We start from the raw sequence: 13,813 nt of genomic DNA, 5'->3' as shown, positions 1-13,813 counted from the left end.
GTACCGATGTGCCTCTATAAGTTCTTGTATATTGTTGTGCATTCCTAGTTTTAAGAGCCTGTCCGTGCTAGTGGTCTTCGGTAGGTTGAGCGCTGCTTTGGTAGCCATGCGGATTAAGGCGTTGATTTTATCTTTGTCTGCACAGGAGAGGTTCAGGTAAGGAGAGGTGTAAAGAATACGACTGAGCACAAAGGCATGTAGTACCTTTAAATTGTCAGCTTCATCTAGGCCGGCTCGTGAGTGTGAAACCCTTCTCAAAAGATGGATGACGGAGTAAGTAGACTGTTTTAGTGCCTTCAGGGTAAGGTCGTTTTTCCCCGTGTCCTGTAAGTTCATACCAAGAATGCGGAGGTTGGGGGATTGTGGTATGGGAGTATCGTGCAAATAAATTGTTATGGGGGCGGTAGGAACACGCCGCGGCCGGAGTAGAAAGAGTGCTGACTTTGTCGGGGAGCATTCAAGGCCAATTTTTTCCGTGTGGGTAGATATAGCTGTGGCCGCTTCTTGAAGTGTAGATTCTATGTCTCCATCCGAGCCGTATGTGGTCCAAACCGTGATATCATCCGCGTAAATGGTGTGTCCCAAGTGTGGGATACTGCTTAAAGCCTTTGCCAGCGGGATCATGGTAATATTAAAAAGGAATGGCGACAACACTGCGCCTTGCGGGGTGCCAATGTTACCAAGTGTGGAAGAGGGGGTCTGTATATCATCTATATGCAGGGAGGCGGTGCGTCCGTTCAGGAAGGCCCTGATATAGTTATAGACCTTAGGCCCTAGCTGCAGCTCTTGAATGCTTTGCAGGATAGCACTGTGCGTGACCTTATCAAATGCTTTGGTGAGGTCTACTGCCAGTATTGCTCTGGTGTGGTGTGGCAGATGATTGAGGATAGCATTTGAAATCTGTAGTAGGGCGTCCTGCGCCGATAAATGAGCTCGAAAACCTAGCATGCTATGGGGATACAGTCCATGGGATTCCATGTGTTGCGTAAGACGGTTGAGGATGACATGCTCAAAGAGTTTCCCCAGGCATGATGTCAGGGAGATGGGGCGGAGATTTTGGGCATTTATGGGCTTGTTTGGTTTAGGAATGAATATTATTTTACCGTGCTTCCATTCATCCGGTAGCTGCCCCGCTTCCCAGCACTCGTTAAAGTATTCAGTGAGCAGGGAAAGAGAACGGTCATCTAGGTTTCTGAGCATGACATTGGTGATTTTGTCCTCTCCAGGGGTTGAGTTGCGTAGCTTAAGGAGGGCTGATCTAACTTCGATCTCCATAATGGCGGCATCTAGGGAGGGTTGATCAGGGCCTATGTAGTTTGGATAGGATATTGCTTGGCCCACAGTAGTATAAGTTGATTGCAGTTGGGCTAAGAGCGATTGCTGACTACATCGATGTTTATGGATAAGCCTTTTGAGGGTAAGCCGAGTTTCCTTTTTAGTTTGTGTGGGGTCTATCATGTGTCGAAGAAGATGCCAGGCCCTGGAGGAGGAGAGATTACCTCGCAACCCATCGCATATTTGGTGCCAGTTATGTTTACTGAGGGCGGCGCTGTGCTCCTCTACTTGCTTTTGAATTTGCGCCAGTTTAAGTTTAAGCTTTCGATTATGCTTATGTTTTTTCCAGCGCGCAAGGATACTCTTCTGTGCTTCGAGAAGGTGCATTAACCTACTATCTGCAATGGGAGTCTCGGGGGTGGTGTCTAAAGTTTGCGTGAAAGCCTGGACATCCTCCTTGAGCTGTGTCATCCATGTGTGGAGGTTAAAGGGGGTCTTTAATGTTCTGGCCTCTCTGTGCTTACGCAGATTATCCCAGCTAGTTTGCCGGACACGGTAGATTTTAGCTTTTTTTGGCAAAGTCAAGCTCTATAGTTATTATATAATGGTCACTGCCCAGGGTCTCATTCGAGTTGCTCCATACCAGTGTTGGGAGGTTTCGGCCGAATGTAAGGTCTGGGCTAGTATCGGTGGTGACACTATTGCCGATTCTTGTAGGTGTGCTGAGATCATTATATATAGAGAGGCCCTGTATCTGAAGGGTGTTGTGTAATTCCGCTCCTCTCTTGTTGGTGCGCATGTAGCCCCAGTCCACATGTGCGCAGTTAAAGTCGCCTATAATAATGAGGGGGTCCTTTTTTGCCACTGTGGATGCAGCTTTAATGAGAGCAATTAATTCGGCGACCGGCTGCCTCGGAAGGAGGTAACAGTTAAGGATGAATAGGGGATAGGATTTCTGAGTAGACGGGATTAATTCTAAATATGTGTGAGCCACCGGGGAGTGTATTTCGTGACAAGTGTATGGAATTAAGTGTTGAACATACGTGGTAACCCTAGGGTTGGGAGTGATGTCAGAGGGTACCAGAGCGTAACCTGGTAGTGATACATTTGTTCCAGCATCCTGGAACGCTAATATATCGGGGTGTGTGGAAGAAGCAGAGAGTAGTTGCTGCAGGGGGTCTCGTTTGCGGCGAAACCCCCTGCAGTTCCATTGCAAAATGCGTAGTCGGGGGTTACTGCCTCCTGTCGACAGGGCCATGCTGGAGGGTAGGAGGGCGAAGGATGGAAGTTGGTGTAGGGTTGTTAGCTGGGGTGTTCGAAGGCATTCCAGCAATCATTTTTGGAATCTGTTGCATAATGGCTGTGGTTACTTGTCTGATAATTGTTTCTGTAAGCCTAGCCATGGCGGTTTCAATGTACGTTTGAGTCTGAGCCAGAATCTTGGCTTCTAGGTTTTGGGCAAAGTCTTTGAATTTGGAGTCAATGTCTGGAACGTCTTCTGGTCTGCGTTTTTTTTGGGGAGGGGGTGTGAACGATTGGGGTGTTGGCGATTGAGGGGGTTGGTTGGATGTGGAAGGAATAGAGCTAACGGCTGCCCTTAAATGCCTTACCTCTTCCCGCAGGAGTGCTATCTCTTCCTCCCGCCGTGATGTTTGGGGTGTACTGCTGGCTTTGGTCCAGGCTGGCTGGCGATCCTGACGAGGCACTAGGGGTGGAAAGTCTTGTCTTCAAGAAAAGAAATTTCATTTCTGCATAATGACAAGAGCCATCACTAATACATGTGCTGTCTTTCTTGTGTATCCAAAACACCTCTAAAATTTCACGGGCAATCTTGTCCCAACTCTTACCTAAACTCCTGAGCCTATTCAGCAATGGCTCACACTGGCACTGTTGACAATAAAGAAGTAAATTTGACCCCTTTCCATTCTCTAAAGACTTCTAATTCTCTCTTGCTCTATCATTAATACGCCGGCTAGTCTGCACTATATATACTTTCCCACACGTCAGTGGAATCTCATAAACCACTCCCACTCCACAGCCTACAAAACGCTTGACATATACCTCTTATTACACTGTGCTTTCTTACCCTTCCCTTTTGTTGCACACAAACTACAGAGTTTTTTTAGCGCAGAGAACACAACCGGAGCATCACCCCGCCGGGGTGGCGCAGTGGTTACGGCGCTCGACTACTGTTCCCAAGGACGCGGGATCAAATCCCGACCTCGGCGGCCGCTTTTCGGTGGAGGCGAAAAGCAAGGCGCCTGTGTGCTGTGCGATGTCAGTGCACGCTAAAGAACTCCAGGTGGTCGAAATTTCCGGAGTCCTCCACTACGGCGTCTCTCATAGCCTGAGTCGCTTTGGGACGTTAAACCCCACAAACCAACCAAACCAACCAACAACCGGAACATCATACCTGCCTGCCAACTTCTTCAGGCAATGAACTACTTGTGGGAGTTTATTTACCAACTTTGCTGCAACCCTTCTTTAGCCCTTATTATTTTTTTTTTTTTGCAGAAGAGTCACTGCCACCCCAAAATTAACAGTACCCTGGGGCTAGCTTTATTAATCAAATACGAAGGTTTCAGATGGCTGGTTGCCGGTTACGGTTGTATGTGGGGTGGCAGAGACTCTTCTTCAAATAACTATCTCAAGGAAGGTATTTGAGAAGCGACCTACGGTGACCTCAAAGCACGCAACTTGGGTGTATTTCTATGGTGGCGAAGAAAGAGGTCCGTTCTGGTAAGCCTGCCTCGTGTCTATTAATTTTTATTTGCGGGAAATAGCTCATACGGCGCCGATAGGACACCTTGAGTACGGTAATTAGGCCCATATCAGAGCTTGGACGTTTCACGCCGGATGCGGTGGCTAGAAAAATCGTTGGTTCGGTTATGAATTTGAACGTCCCAAAGCGACGACGTGGTCGAGGGTTCCGGATAATTTCGACCGTCTGGGTTCGCCGCAGTCGGGATGGAACCTGGGTAACCCGCGGCTCAGTAGTCGAGTGTCATATTCACTGAGCCATAAAAGTGGGTTCAGTGTCGTTAATTTTAAGCGTCATAGGTTTTCCACGGTGGGGCCCAGTTCGCGGCCCGTTCTCGTTTACTAGATTCGAGTGGGACAGCCATAGTTGTAAGTTGTATTCGAGATCCAAAGTAATTGTTCTTATACATAATTTGACGGTAGCACGATCTCTGTTCGTAATAAACGAGAGTTCACTATAACACAGCCGTTATAGATGGAGTCGGACTGTGCTCTTCCGCCCCGGGTGCTAAAGCAACGCGCAAAGGCGGCACCTGTCGACTCTGAATACAACTTTCTCGCGGTTAGTTCTGGCACAGAAAAACGTTACAAAAACTGCTTGCTTTTTTTCTTCACTTGAACATTCTCGCATTGAGGATGATATCTGTGATAATTCCTTGCACCAAATCTCGGGCGATGCAGGATCACCTCCGCCAAAAAGCGCACACGTGAAGTACCTGTACGTCGACCAGTCTGACAAAGTGGCCAACGTGTGCTTGATGCTCATCAAACGACTCGACGTCTCGCTCGTTGCCCACCCCGCTGTGAGCGACGACTTGGCGGCAGAAGAAAACGACACTAAAGTCTCCAGTTACACGTCGTTCGCCAATGAGCCGCTTTGCGTAGCTCTAGCCGGACAGGCTGACGGTGATGCCAACCTTACGTACACCGTCTACGCTCCAGTGCGTGGATTGCCAACCCAGACCCCCGTCATGCAGGAAAAACCGGGGAAGGAAGGAAGTTTCAGTACGTACAGTGAGCTGCCGCTTACGTGGACGTATTTTATTGCGTATTTAGGGAATTTGTGAACGCGTTTAGAATCCTCATAAAGCACCGCTTTTAAAGCACGGATAGACTATTGTCAGCTAAAACAGAAGTTTTGCAAGGGACGAAGTATTACAAACAATGCAGGTGTTGCCACCTCTGGCCAATAGACAGTTATAGGATGACACTATCCGCGATCTGTTAGCGTAACCCGATACCACGCGCTGTCAGTGCGCACAAGTTAATTGGTCCCGACGTACATACCACTTATCAACAAGTGGCGCCATCTGGCACCCTCAAGGCGATATGCGCATGCTCAGTGGAGCCAATGGTAGCGATTTACGGTAGCGGATCATGCAGCAAGTCTCTAATTTTGCGTGTGAACGGCAATGATATATATTAACAGCGGATCCTAGCGACTACGCAACACGCTTCGTCATTCGCTTCGTCAGGATGACGACCTGTTTTTTTTTTGGTGAGGACATAATAATTAAGCTGGAATCGACTGGCGGGAAGATGGAGAAGGAAGAAATTTTATTAGTAGACTTCCAAATGTGGCTGGCCCGCTGCTGGAATGTGGGTCAGGAAGTCCACGGCGCAATGATCCCAATAGACATTTCTCTGTGTGATAAACGCGTCAGTTGCTGCTGGACAAAATTCAGTGACAACCATAATCGAATAAATTTGCTCTAAGTGTCCCGTAAGGCTATAAACAGTTACACGTTCGCATAATGTGGTCTGTGGGCATACCGAGGAGGATGTAAAAGTTAGAGAAAAAGTAGGAATGCAACAGCTCAAGAAGTGAAGAGAGTAGCTTGTCGCGATTTTCGCAGAAGTACACGGAAAGGCATGTTTTTTAATAACAGAAAATTATTCCCAGGTTTTCACTGGAGCGTGCCACTGTAGCTCCATTGTTAAAAGTACTCACACAACGGAATTGCTATGTAATGTTTTTGACGAGTAACTATTCAGGCTATGAATATTTCCTCATTCAAAAAATCCCCCTGGCTCCACGCATGTACGAGAAAACCAAATTCTCTTACTGTCTATAATTTTTATTTGTTGAATAGTTGCTTTGCTTTCTAGTCACCTTATATACAACAGGTTCCTCGGCTGCCTATAGTTGTGGGATGGGTCAGACCAGCGCGTATTTCAGATTAACATTCATAGCGCGAAAAAAGAAAAATGGGTGGACAAAGAGAAGAAACACGTATTTGCAACCCGGAGAAATGCTATATGACATACTTGAAAATGATTGTCTCCACCGCTTTTCCAGTGTAAATTTTCATGATTGCAGCTGTTTCCGTTATTACGTCATCTCGCTTCACAGCCGAATGGTCTTGCATAGTTTATCGGTTTATTTTCTTCGTAGTTTCAGCTACAACAATTTTGTGGAGTCACGAATGCATGCTTGCGACTTTCTGATAGTCCTTCCGTGGTTATATGTGAGTGCAGCTTGCTTGAACGCTTTTATGCGAGCGTATGCTTCCGTTTGATATAAGTTTAGTGAAGCTATTCACACTACCTAGCTGCTTAAATTTTGTTTGTAATTTGATCAAAGGACAAATAAAAGTATAGGTAAAAACACTACCATACGCTCTGCAAAAAGGTCATTACTCAATATAATATTTGCAATATACATTTAGACGAGAGTCCTATAATCCACTCATGCTGTAGATGACAATGTTATTAATGAGTTTACTAAATTTTGATTATCTTTTCAGCGCGGGCTGTCAAGTATCAGTACGTCATTGAGCAGGCACATAAAAAATTGAGAAGAGAAGCAGCGAATTTCGCTGGTAACCGGACTCAGGTGAGGGGATCGCATTTTGCGCGTGCGTACTTTCATATCTTACCTAACCTAATTCGGCGCGAAATCCCGTTGTCTTCAGTCATTCGTGGAGTTCAATGTGGATAACTCCAACGTGAAAGGAGAGAATTTCTTAGTGGCAATGCGAAGTTCACGTAAATGATAGCCTGGCCCAGCTACATGACCATAATACATATGGCGTTGACGGGACGCGGGTGTCAACCTCGAATAAACCGGGGTTTCGCAGTAGCGGGGTTTCGCAGTAGCGGGGTTTCGCAGTAGCGAGGTTTCACGACATTTCCATGCTACATCGCATCCATCACATGCAAGCCCCCTGTGGGGATATTTGCGACTGGTATAGAAGTGCTGCTCTCAGCGAGATGAAGTATTTCCTCGCGAGTAACTGTAGACGAACAGCCTTGTCAAAAATATACAACTCAAAATTTTTTATTAAAGCAAGCATAAGAGCTATTGTCCAATGTTCATGGAGGTCCAGTAAAGGAAGAGAGTTACTCTCAGCTTAGAACAGATATGGATGCCTCGTGGTGCGTACTATGCGGCAAGATTTAGAAACGAACACTGCGGCTTAGCATTTTTTCCAGACGGTGTACTATAGGCGTCAAATTAAATGGGAACAGAGGAGCGCGTGAAAAAAGATCCCACTGAGGCAGTCTGCTTGTTGTTATCAGATTTAAACACGCTATTCCGGTTTGCGACTGTTTTCTTTTACATTCATTTATCGCGTTGTGCCACTGGAGCGGCGCATACATTATTTCCAGAGATGGTGACTTGCGTAGCGTGGGACACTACCGGCAGCGGCTGTGGCCTTCGTGTCCGCATGAAGCGAGTGCAATGACGGGAGCAAAATCAAAGCTCTGCAGGCTATCGAGCTAAGAGCATTCGCTTCACCCTTGAGGGTAACAGTCTCTGTCACCAGCGAAAATGATGAATGTGGCGCTTCAGTTGCACAACGAGGAAACAATTGTCAAAGAAAACAGAACACAATTATCGCAAAGCGGAAAAGCGCGCCTATCCCTGATGATCGCAGGCACACTGCCTAAGCAGGACCAACTATTCTTCATGCGATCTGCTGTTCGCATTTTGTTTGACGCTTACAGTACATTTCTCTATAATGAGAGCGCTAAGTGAGCGGTATATTTTACCGCTTAGAGAGAGTTGATAAATAAAGGAAATACTAGACTAAATTTAAATGGGGTCAGGAAAGGAAGCCAAAGCGTGTATGATAAAGTTTCAAAGAGAAAGCTTTTCTTTCGCTTTTGTATCTGCGATTAACTACGCAACTCGTGCCGATCGAAAACTAGCTCCGTGACGCGATGGCAGCGCGCATTCATCCCCTAGCGGTGAAATTCTGCAGCGCTGACCTGGCACGACGCCACCGCGCCGCCTTAAGTGTACAGCGCAACACGGGCTACGCGCGGTTTCTCTGCGTTCTGCATCGCACCCATTGCAGCAGCTTCTTATGGGGCGCAGCGGGGGCGAGCACAGGCTCTACAGCGGCATTGCGCGCTGAATATGGTGGCCATTTTGTGATGTCTAAAGTGGCCCCGCTGCTGCCCATTGTTTACGCCTTGCTTCCCTAAAAGGTGCATTCACCTAGCTGCTTGTGCGTGTGACCAACTGAAACTTTACGCAGATGGCAAGAATTATATAATGTAGGTGAAATGTTAAGACGAAAGCCTTTATAGGCTAATGAATGTAACCAGGATTTGGGCGTCTGCGGTGAGCGTCGCACCGTCATTGTCGAGAAATAAATTGATTGATGAGCAAAAAAACGATGATATGGGGGTAGAGGGTGAAAAAAATGTGTCTGCAAAATTGGAGCCAAAAAATGAATTTTTAGATATAAAAATAGCTAATGACGTCGATATACTGTGCAGACGTCAAAACAGCCACGGACGTCAAAACTGCGAAAAATGCGTCAAAATTGTGCAAGAAATTTTGGAAAAAATTAGAAAGGAGCAAAAAATAAAGAAAAGCAAATGAGTAAAAACGCGGCCATGAACGCAGAGTCGCAGCAAAGGCTTTCGCCTTACCTCACTTCCTGGAGAGATCTAATTGCCTCCAGGAAATGTTTGATGAAATAAGCCAGGACTCTACCGTAGCTACCAGGAAGCGATAGGAATAATACACCGCCTGCAGCAACAAGAAACAGCTGAGAAGATGAAGGTCGCAGCCTTTACTGGCGAAATTGCTTAGTTTCTTGATGAGTTCAATTTTAACAGAAAATACATAACTCAGCAGGTCTTCCGATTTCAGGCAGTGGCTTGCTTGTGTTGCACGAAATTTGTCAAGACATCTTACTTATCTTGGTATGAGTCGATGTGGCTTGGAACACAGTGACGCCAAGCACTAGTCGCGAGTAAAAACATTAGCACAAGTGACTGGCAACCTGATCGGCAATATCTCACCATGCGGTGCTGTTGCTCACAGACACGCCTATCGGCCGTTCCCATTTTCGCATGTACAGGTAGGGACGGCAGGAGGCAATATTTATCAAGTGTGCCGCCGTCAGAGCGTCCGAGTGCACACCTTATGTGACTGTGCATGCAACATTTCTTTTTGGCTCAGTCATCATGAGCAAATATGGCTTCTTTTTGTTACCTTGTAGCCCTATAAAAAAGAAAAGAGGATGAGACAGAGAAATTAATTTTGCTGTGCCGTGACAGTTCGCTGAACCTCCCTAATATTTAAGAATGGGGAAGGCCCGACACTATCATTATCAGCCTGTTTGCAACCTGCAGAGCCATGCGCTGTAATTTCGGCGATCAGGTGACCGTCACGTGGGCTAATTCTTTTTACTTGCTCTTTAACAGCAGCAATAAATTCTTATTTAATAATAACAGTCATCTCCTTTGCTATGACTCGCGGCAAGAGCTTCTGACTGGCACTGTCGTTAGCAAAGGCGAGCAGTAAGTACCGGAGAGTCGCCAGCATGTCCGCTCGAGATAGCCACCAATTTCGTCTGTTCACAAGTAAAGAAACTACAGTGCGATTTGTGGCTTACGCATATCAGTTTTTCGTCTCCTTTCAGATCAAAGTGGAAAACCTTCCGGGCTGGGTGTTTGAAGGACACACGGAGAAGTATATGAATGTGCTGTTCCTGACGCTCTACGCCGCTTTCTTCGTTCCACTCTTGATCAGGATTAGCAGCATGGGGTACGAGTTCACTTCCGGCCTCGCTGTGAGTGGTACTTCACCGCGTTACACCCTTAGGACTACAATAGAGTGCTCTAATTAAAAAAAGGAGTAAAACCGGACAAATAGCATCGATTATAATTCCTAGCGAGGAGATTAATTAGAGTTGAAATCCCTGTAGTAACGATTTCGACGATGACTCCTCACCTCACTTGCAAATGACGCTGTTGGAATAGCCGGGCGGACTTGTTTTTTTTAAGAAGATATCCTTACTATAAGCATAGTTGTGATAATCGAAGAAAGTGAATTTTAACTCGACAACGTTAAGCTTCCCATACAACATGCAACAAAATGTCGAGGAATCCGAACTGAAACAATGCAGTTTTCTGATTGCCTTAGAAAATCTGTGGTATCGGAACACCGAGACGTACTTACATCTCTTATTGGTTTTGGACGTTGATTGATTGATTTATAGGAAGGGAAAGGCGCGGTAACTGTCTCACTTGTTTTCTTGTGCACATTTCAACCGCACCGTAAAGGAAGGGAGGAAGGTTGGAGTGAAAGTGGAAAGAGAGAAAGAGGAGCCGTAGTGGAGGGCTACGGAGTAATTTAAATCCCACAAACCAACCAACCAACATCTATTATTGATTCAAAGGAAGGGAAAGGCGCAGTATCTGCCACAATTTTTTCTGTGGACACCTAAACAGCGCCGCAAGAGAAGGGAAGAATTAAGGTGGGAGTGAACCTGGAAAGATAGAAAGCAGGGAGCCGTAGTGGAGCGCTACGGAATTTCTACCTCATGGTCCGTTTTCAAAGAAGTTTCTCAGAACTTCGACAGTCAGGCTGTCATTTCACTTTCACTCACATCTTTCTTCCTCCCTCTATAGCACGGTTCAGGTGTCCACGGAACGAGTGTGACAGATATAATGCGCCTTTCCTTTCCTGTTCGGTATCATTAAGGCTGCGTATGCCCATATTTGGAATTCGTGCGAAACTACATGTGACACCTGCGAACCCATTAAAGGCTTTCGCCTTATAAACGTCGCCAAAAATTAGCCAGTTGCCAACTTAATTTCTTTTCGTTCGACGCCTGTAAAAGTCGCCAATAAAAGGTATTCAAGTGACTTCACGGGAGCCATTATATGGTAGCCTCAGCTGTGACAGCCGGTGCAAGCGGTGATAAGACGATTCAATGGTCGCCACTGTGACGTAGGTGCATACTCCCATAGTTTCCAATTCTTACCTAGCGAGAAAGCTGCAGCGGCGCGGCACTTCTGCCACTATGAGAGCGCTAAGAATTATGGGCCGGAGCGCTATGTGGCGCGGAATAATCAGATTCTTTTTCAGGAACACAGAGTGGCGTTACTGAGATGTCTCATTCCGAAAATGCTTTTCTTCGAATCTGCATACGTGCTTCTCTAGGTGCGAACACAGTGCGTAAAAACACTTAGTAGCGAAAACGCAAAAGCAGACGACAGCAATAAAGGTGCTCTGTTCCCGAAAATATTTTCAAAAACTTCGTAAACGTGATTGAGCAACAGTTCTTTTAATATTTAATGTTTCATTTTGAAAGCGTGCATGTTAGGTGCGAAATATTGGTTTCCGTGGTGTGCAATGCTTTGCCAAAATGAGCGAAAATTTATTTTGCCCAAACTTTACACCTAAACGGTTTTCAAAAAGTTCGTTTGTTCCAATATACAGCCAGGATATTAAAAGTTAGGAGGTTTTTGATATCAGAGCTCTTATTTCTGCTTTATTTATTGGCTAAAAGCTGTAGTTTTGCATCAGGTAGCGCTCCGGCCCATGCTTAGAGCGCCCATAGTGGCTGAATTGTAGCTTTCAGGAAGCTCCATGCAAACTCTCATAGTTGGCTCCACCAGCTTTCTCTCCATGGGTAAGAGTAAGAAAAAGCATACTCCCAATTTGGTGAGAAATCGCCAAAGGTGGCGGCCCTGTATTTTTTATTATTAATATTATTATTTTACTTATTTAAACCCCAAGACTTAGTCATATTCGATTGACTCCCTTGCTCTGAGTGCATGCCACAACCCCGGCCTTTCAGAGAGGCTGCCTACTCGGTACCGCAGTCCCAACTGAGTCCTTCATCAGACTTTTGCTGCAAAAAACATAGTTGAACCTGTCGTTCAGCCATCTGTGTACTTGTGTCGCTGTTGCCGCGAAACATTCTGCACCAATTAGGCGATTGAAGCTATGCTACGACCAATAATTCTGTCCTTTCGGCCACATATAAGTCTCCAGCACAGCTCCTTTTCCGACGGGAGGAGAATTTCGATACTAATCGTCATCGCTACGATGGCATGCGCCGGTACTACGTTGTACCCGAAGACGAACTTTGCCACTCTGTCGGTGTACCCTGCGTCTGACGCTCCGCTGCAAGATCTGCCCCGGCAATCCAATCCGCCCGACTATTAAAACCACTATTGCCCCAGGCAGCACATGGACCCAATATTGGTACTGTGCCGGATATATCCGGGCCTTTACAGGAGCACTCTATTGCCAACATACTTCAATATTGGGCCGATGTGTTGAGCTGGGTGTGACAGTATGTGTGTGTGTGTGTGGCTGTGAAAGAAATGAGTGTGACGACAGGCGTTCTCCATAGCAATCATGTCCGCCGAAGCGCCGATGCTGGCTGCTGCTGCAAGAGCCCTCTACCGCGAACGTATTTGAGACGAATGTGTCTCCAGGCGTAGGCGCAGTGGAACGAATACAGCTCGAATTCTAATGCTGACTGAAAACGCACCGCTTCACAGCGCCACCTATCTGCATGGCTGCATCAATAAGCCCATGGGAACGAAGGCCTGTCTTTTTTTTAAGGTGAAAGCCTTCCTTGCCCTATGCTTGTTGTGTCCAGAAAACGTCATAGGCATCTGTCAGTCGTCCAGAGATCGATAATAATCAAATCAGTCACTTATAATTATTCATGATAATTATTATTTGACTATTCATAGGTATTGTTAGTCATACTTATGGTTACAGTGCCTGGCATAACAGCTGAACGTCGATGGCGACACTGCATGGCCAGACTTGTCTGAACACGACAGGCGTTGGTAAAAATCCGTGTACAACGCAACGCATTGGAATTGCGCCCACACGCGCACAACCAGACCCGGCAACCGGAGAGGAATGCTTTCGCATTGCCTCCAAAAATTTGTTTTTCACATTTACTTCCCCTCTCCTGAACATGTTGCTTTCGTTACTTCATTGCAGATGCCCCTCTTTGCGTGTCGCGTTTGTTATGCAGGACCAGCAGGGCGTCATGGGACTCTCCGGAGGCCAGTTCATCGCGGGCCATTTCTTGACTGCAATGGCGTACGGTGTAATCGAAGGGGCCTCCGTCATCGTCGCCATGTACATTCGCAAGATGGAAGACAACGTGACCCCATTCGCGCACGACATCGACCCTTCGCTGCTGGCGTTCTCGTTCGTCATGTTTCACATCGGTCACACTTTGCTCGCCGTGATGATCGCATGGGTGTTTCCTGAAGGTAAATATTGGCGCAAATGCGGGCAGAGTTCTTCAATACAGTATAGGTACCCCAAGCATCGCTGCCGTTCCTAGAGTCACTTCTGAGAGACAATAGGACAAACTAAGACGCTGACTCATGGCCTCCGAGATCATCTCTAATCTCGGAGGCTATGGCTGACTGTTCCGCTCTCTGCTTTCGCGGTGTGGCCCATGGTTGAGCACGTGCGTCTCTGCAGTTGCAATCTAAGACTACGCGAGATGGTCTCGCAAATCGTAGTACACACGTCAGGAGAGCTGCC

The 13,813-nt window shown here is 46.6% G+C and overlaps 1 protein-coding gene across 1 annotated transcript in view; it reads left to right on the top strand.

The window, feature by feature from the left end:
- Nucleotides 1-13,813, top strand: part of LOC146173279 (ABC transporter A family member 2-like) — a 52,120-nt gene that overhangs the window by 4,554 nt on the left and 33,753 nt on the right. Inside the window, exons 2-4 of the mRNA XM_084585168.1 lie at nucleotides 4,717-4,976; nucleotides 9,921-10,070; nucleotides 13,290-13,533. Coding sequence (XP_084441294.1) covers nucleotides 4,717-4,976; nucleotides 9,921-10,070; nucleotides 13,290-13,533 — 654 coding nt within the window. The remainder of the gene's footprint in view (nucleotides 1-4,716; nucleotides 4,977-9,920; nucleotides 10,071-13,289; nucleotides 13,534-13,813) is intronic.

The sequence above is a fragment of the Amblyomma maculatum genome, chromosome 11 (genome assembly GCF_055883805.1).
Source record: "Amblyomma maculatum isolate TAMU_Amacu chromosome 11, ASM5588380v1, whole genome shotgun sequence".
Taxonomy (NCBI): domain Eukaryota; kingdom Metazoa; phylum Arthropoda; class Arachnida; order Ixodida; family Ixodidae; genus Amblyomma; species Amblyomma maculatum.
This window is presented reverse-complemented; position numbering and strand designations above follow the sequence as displayed.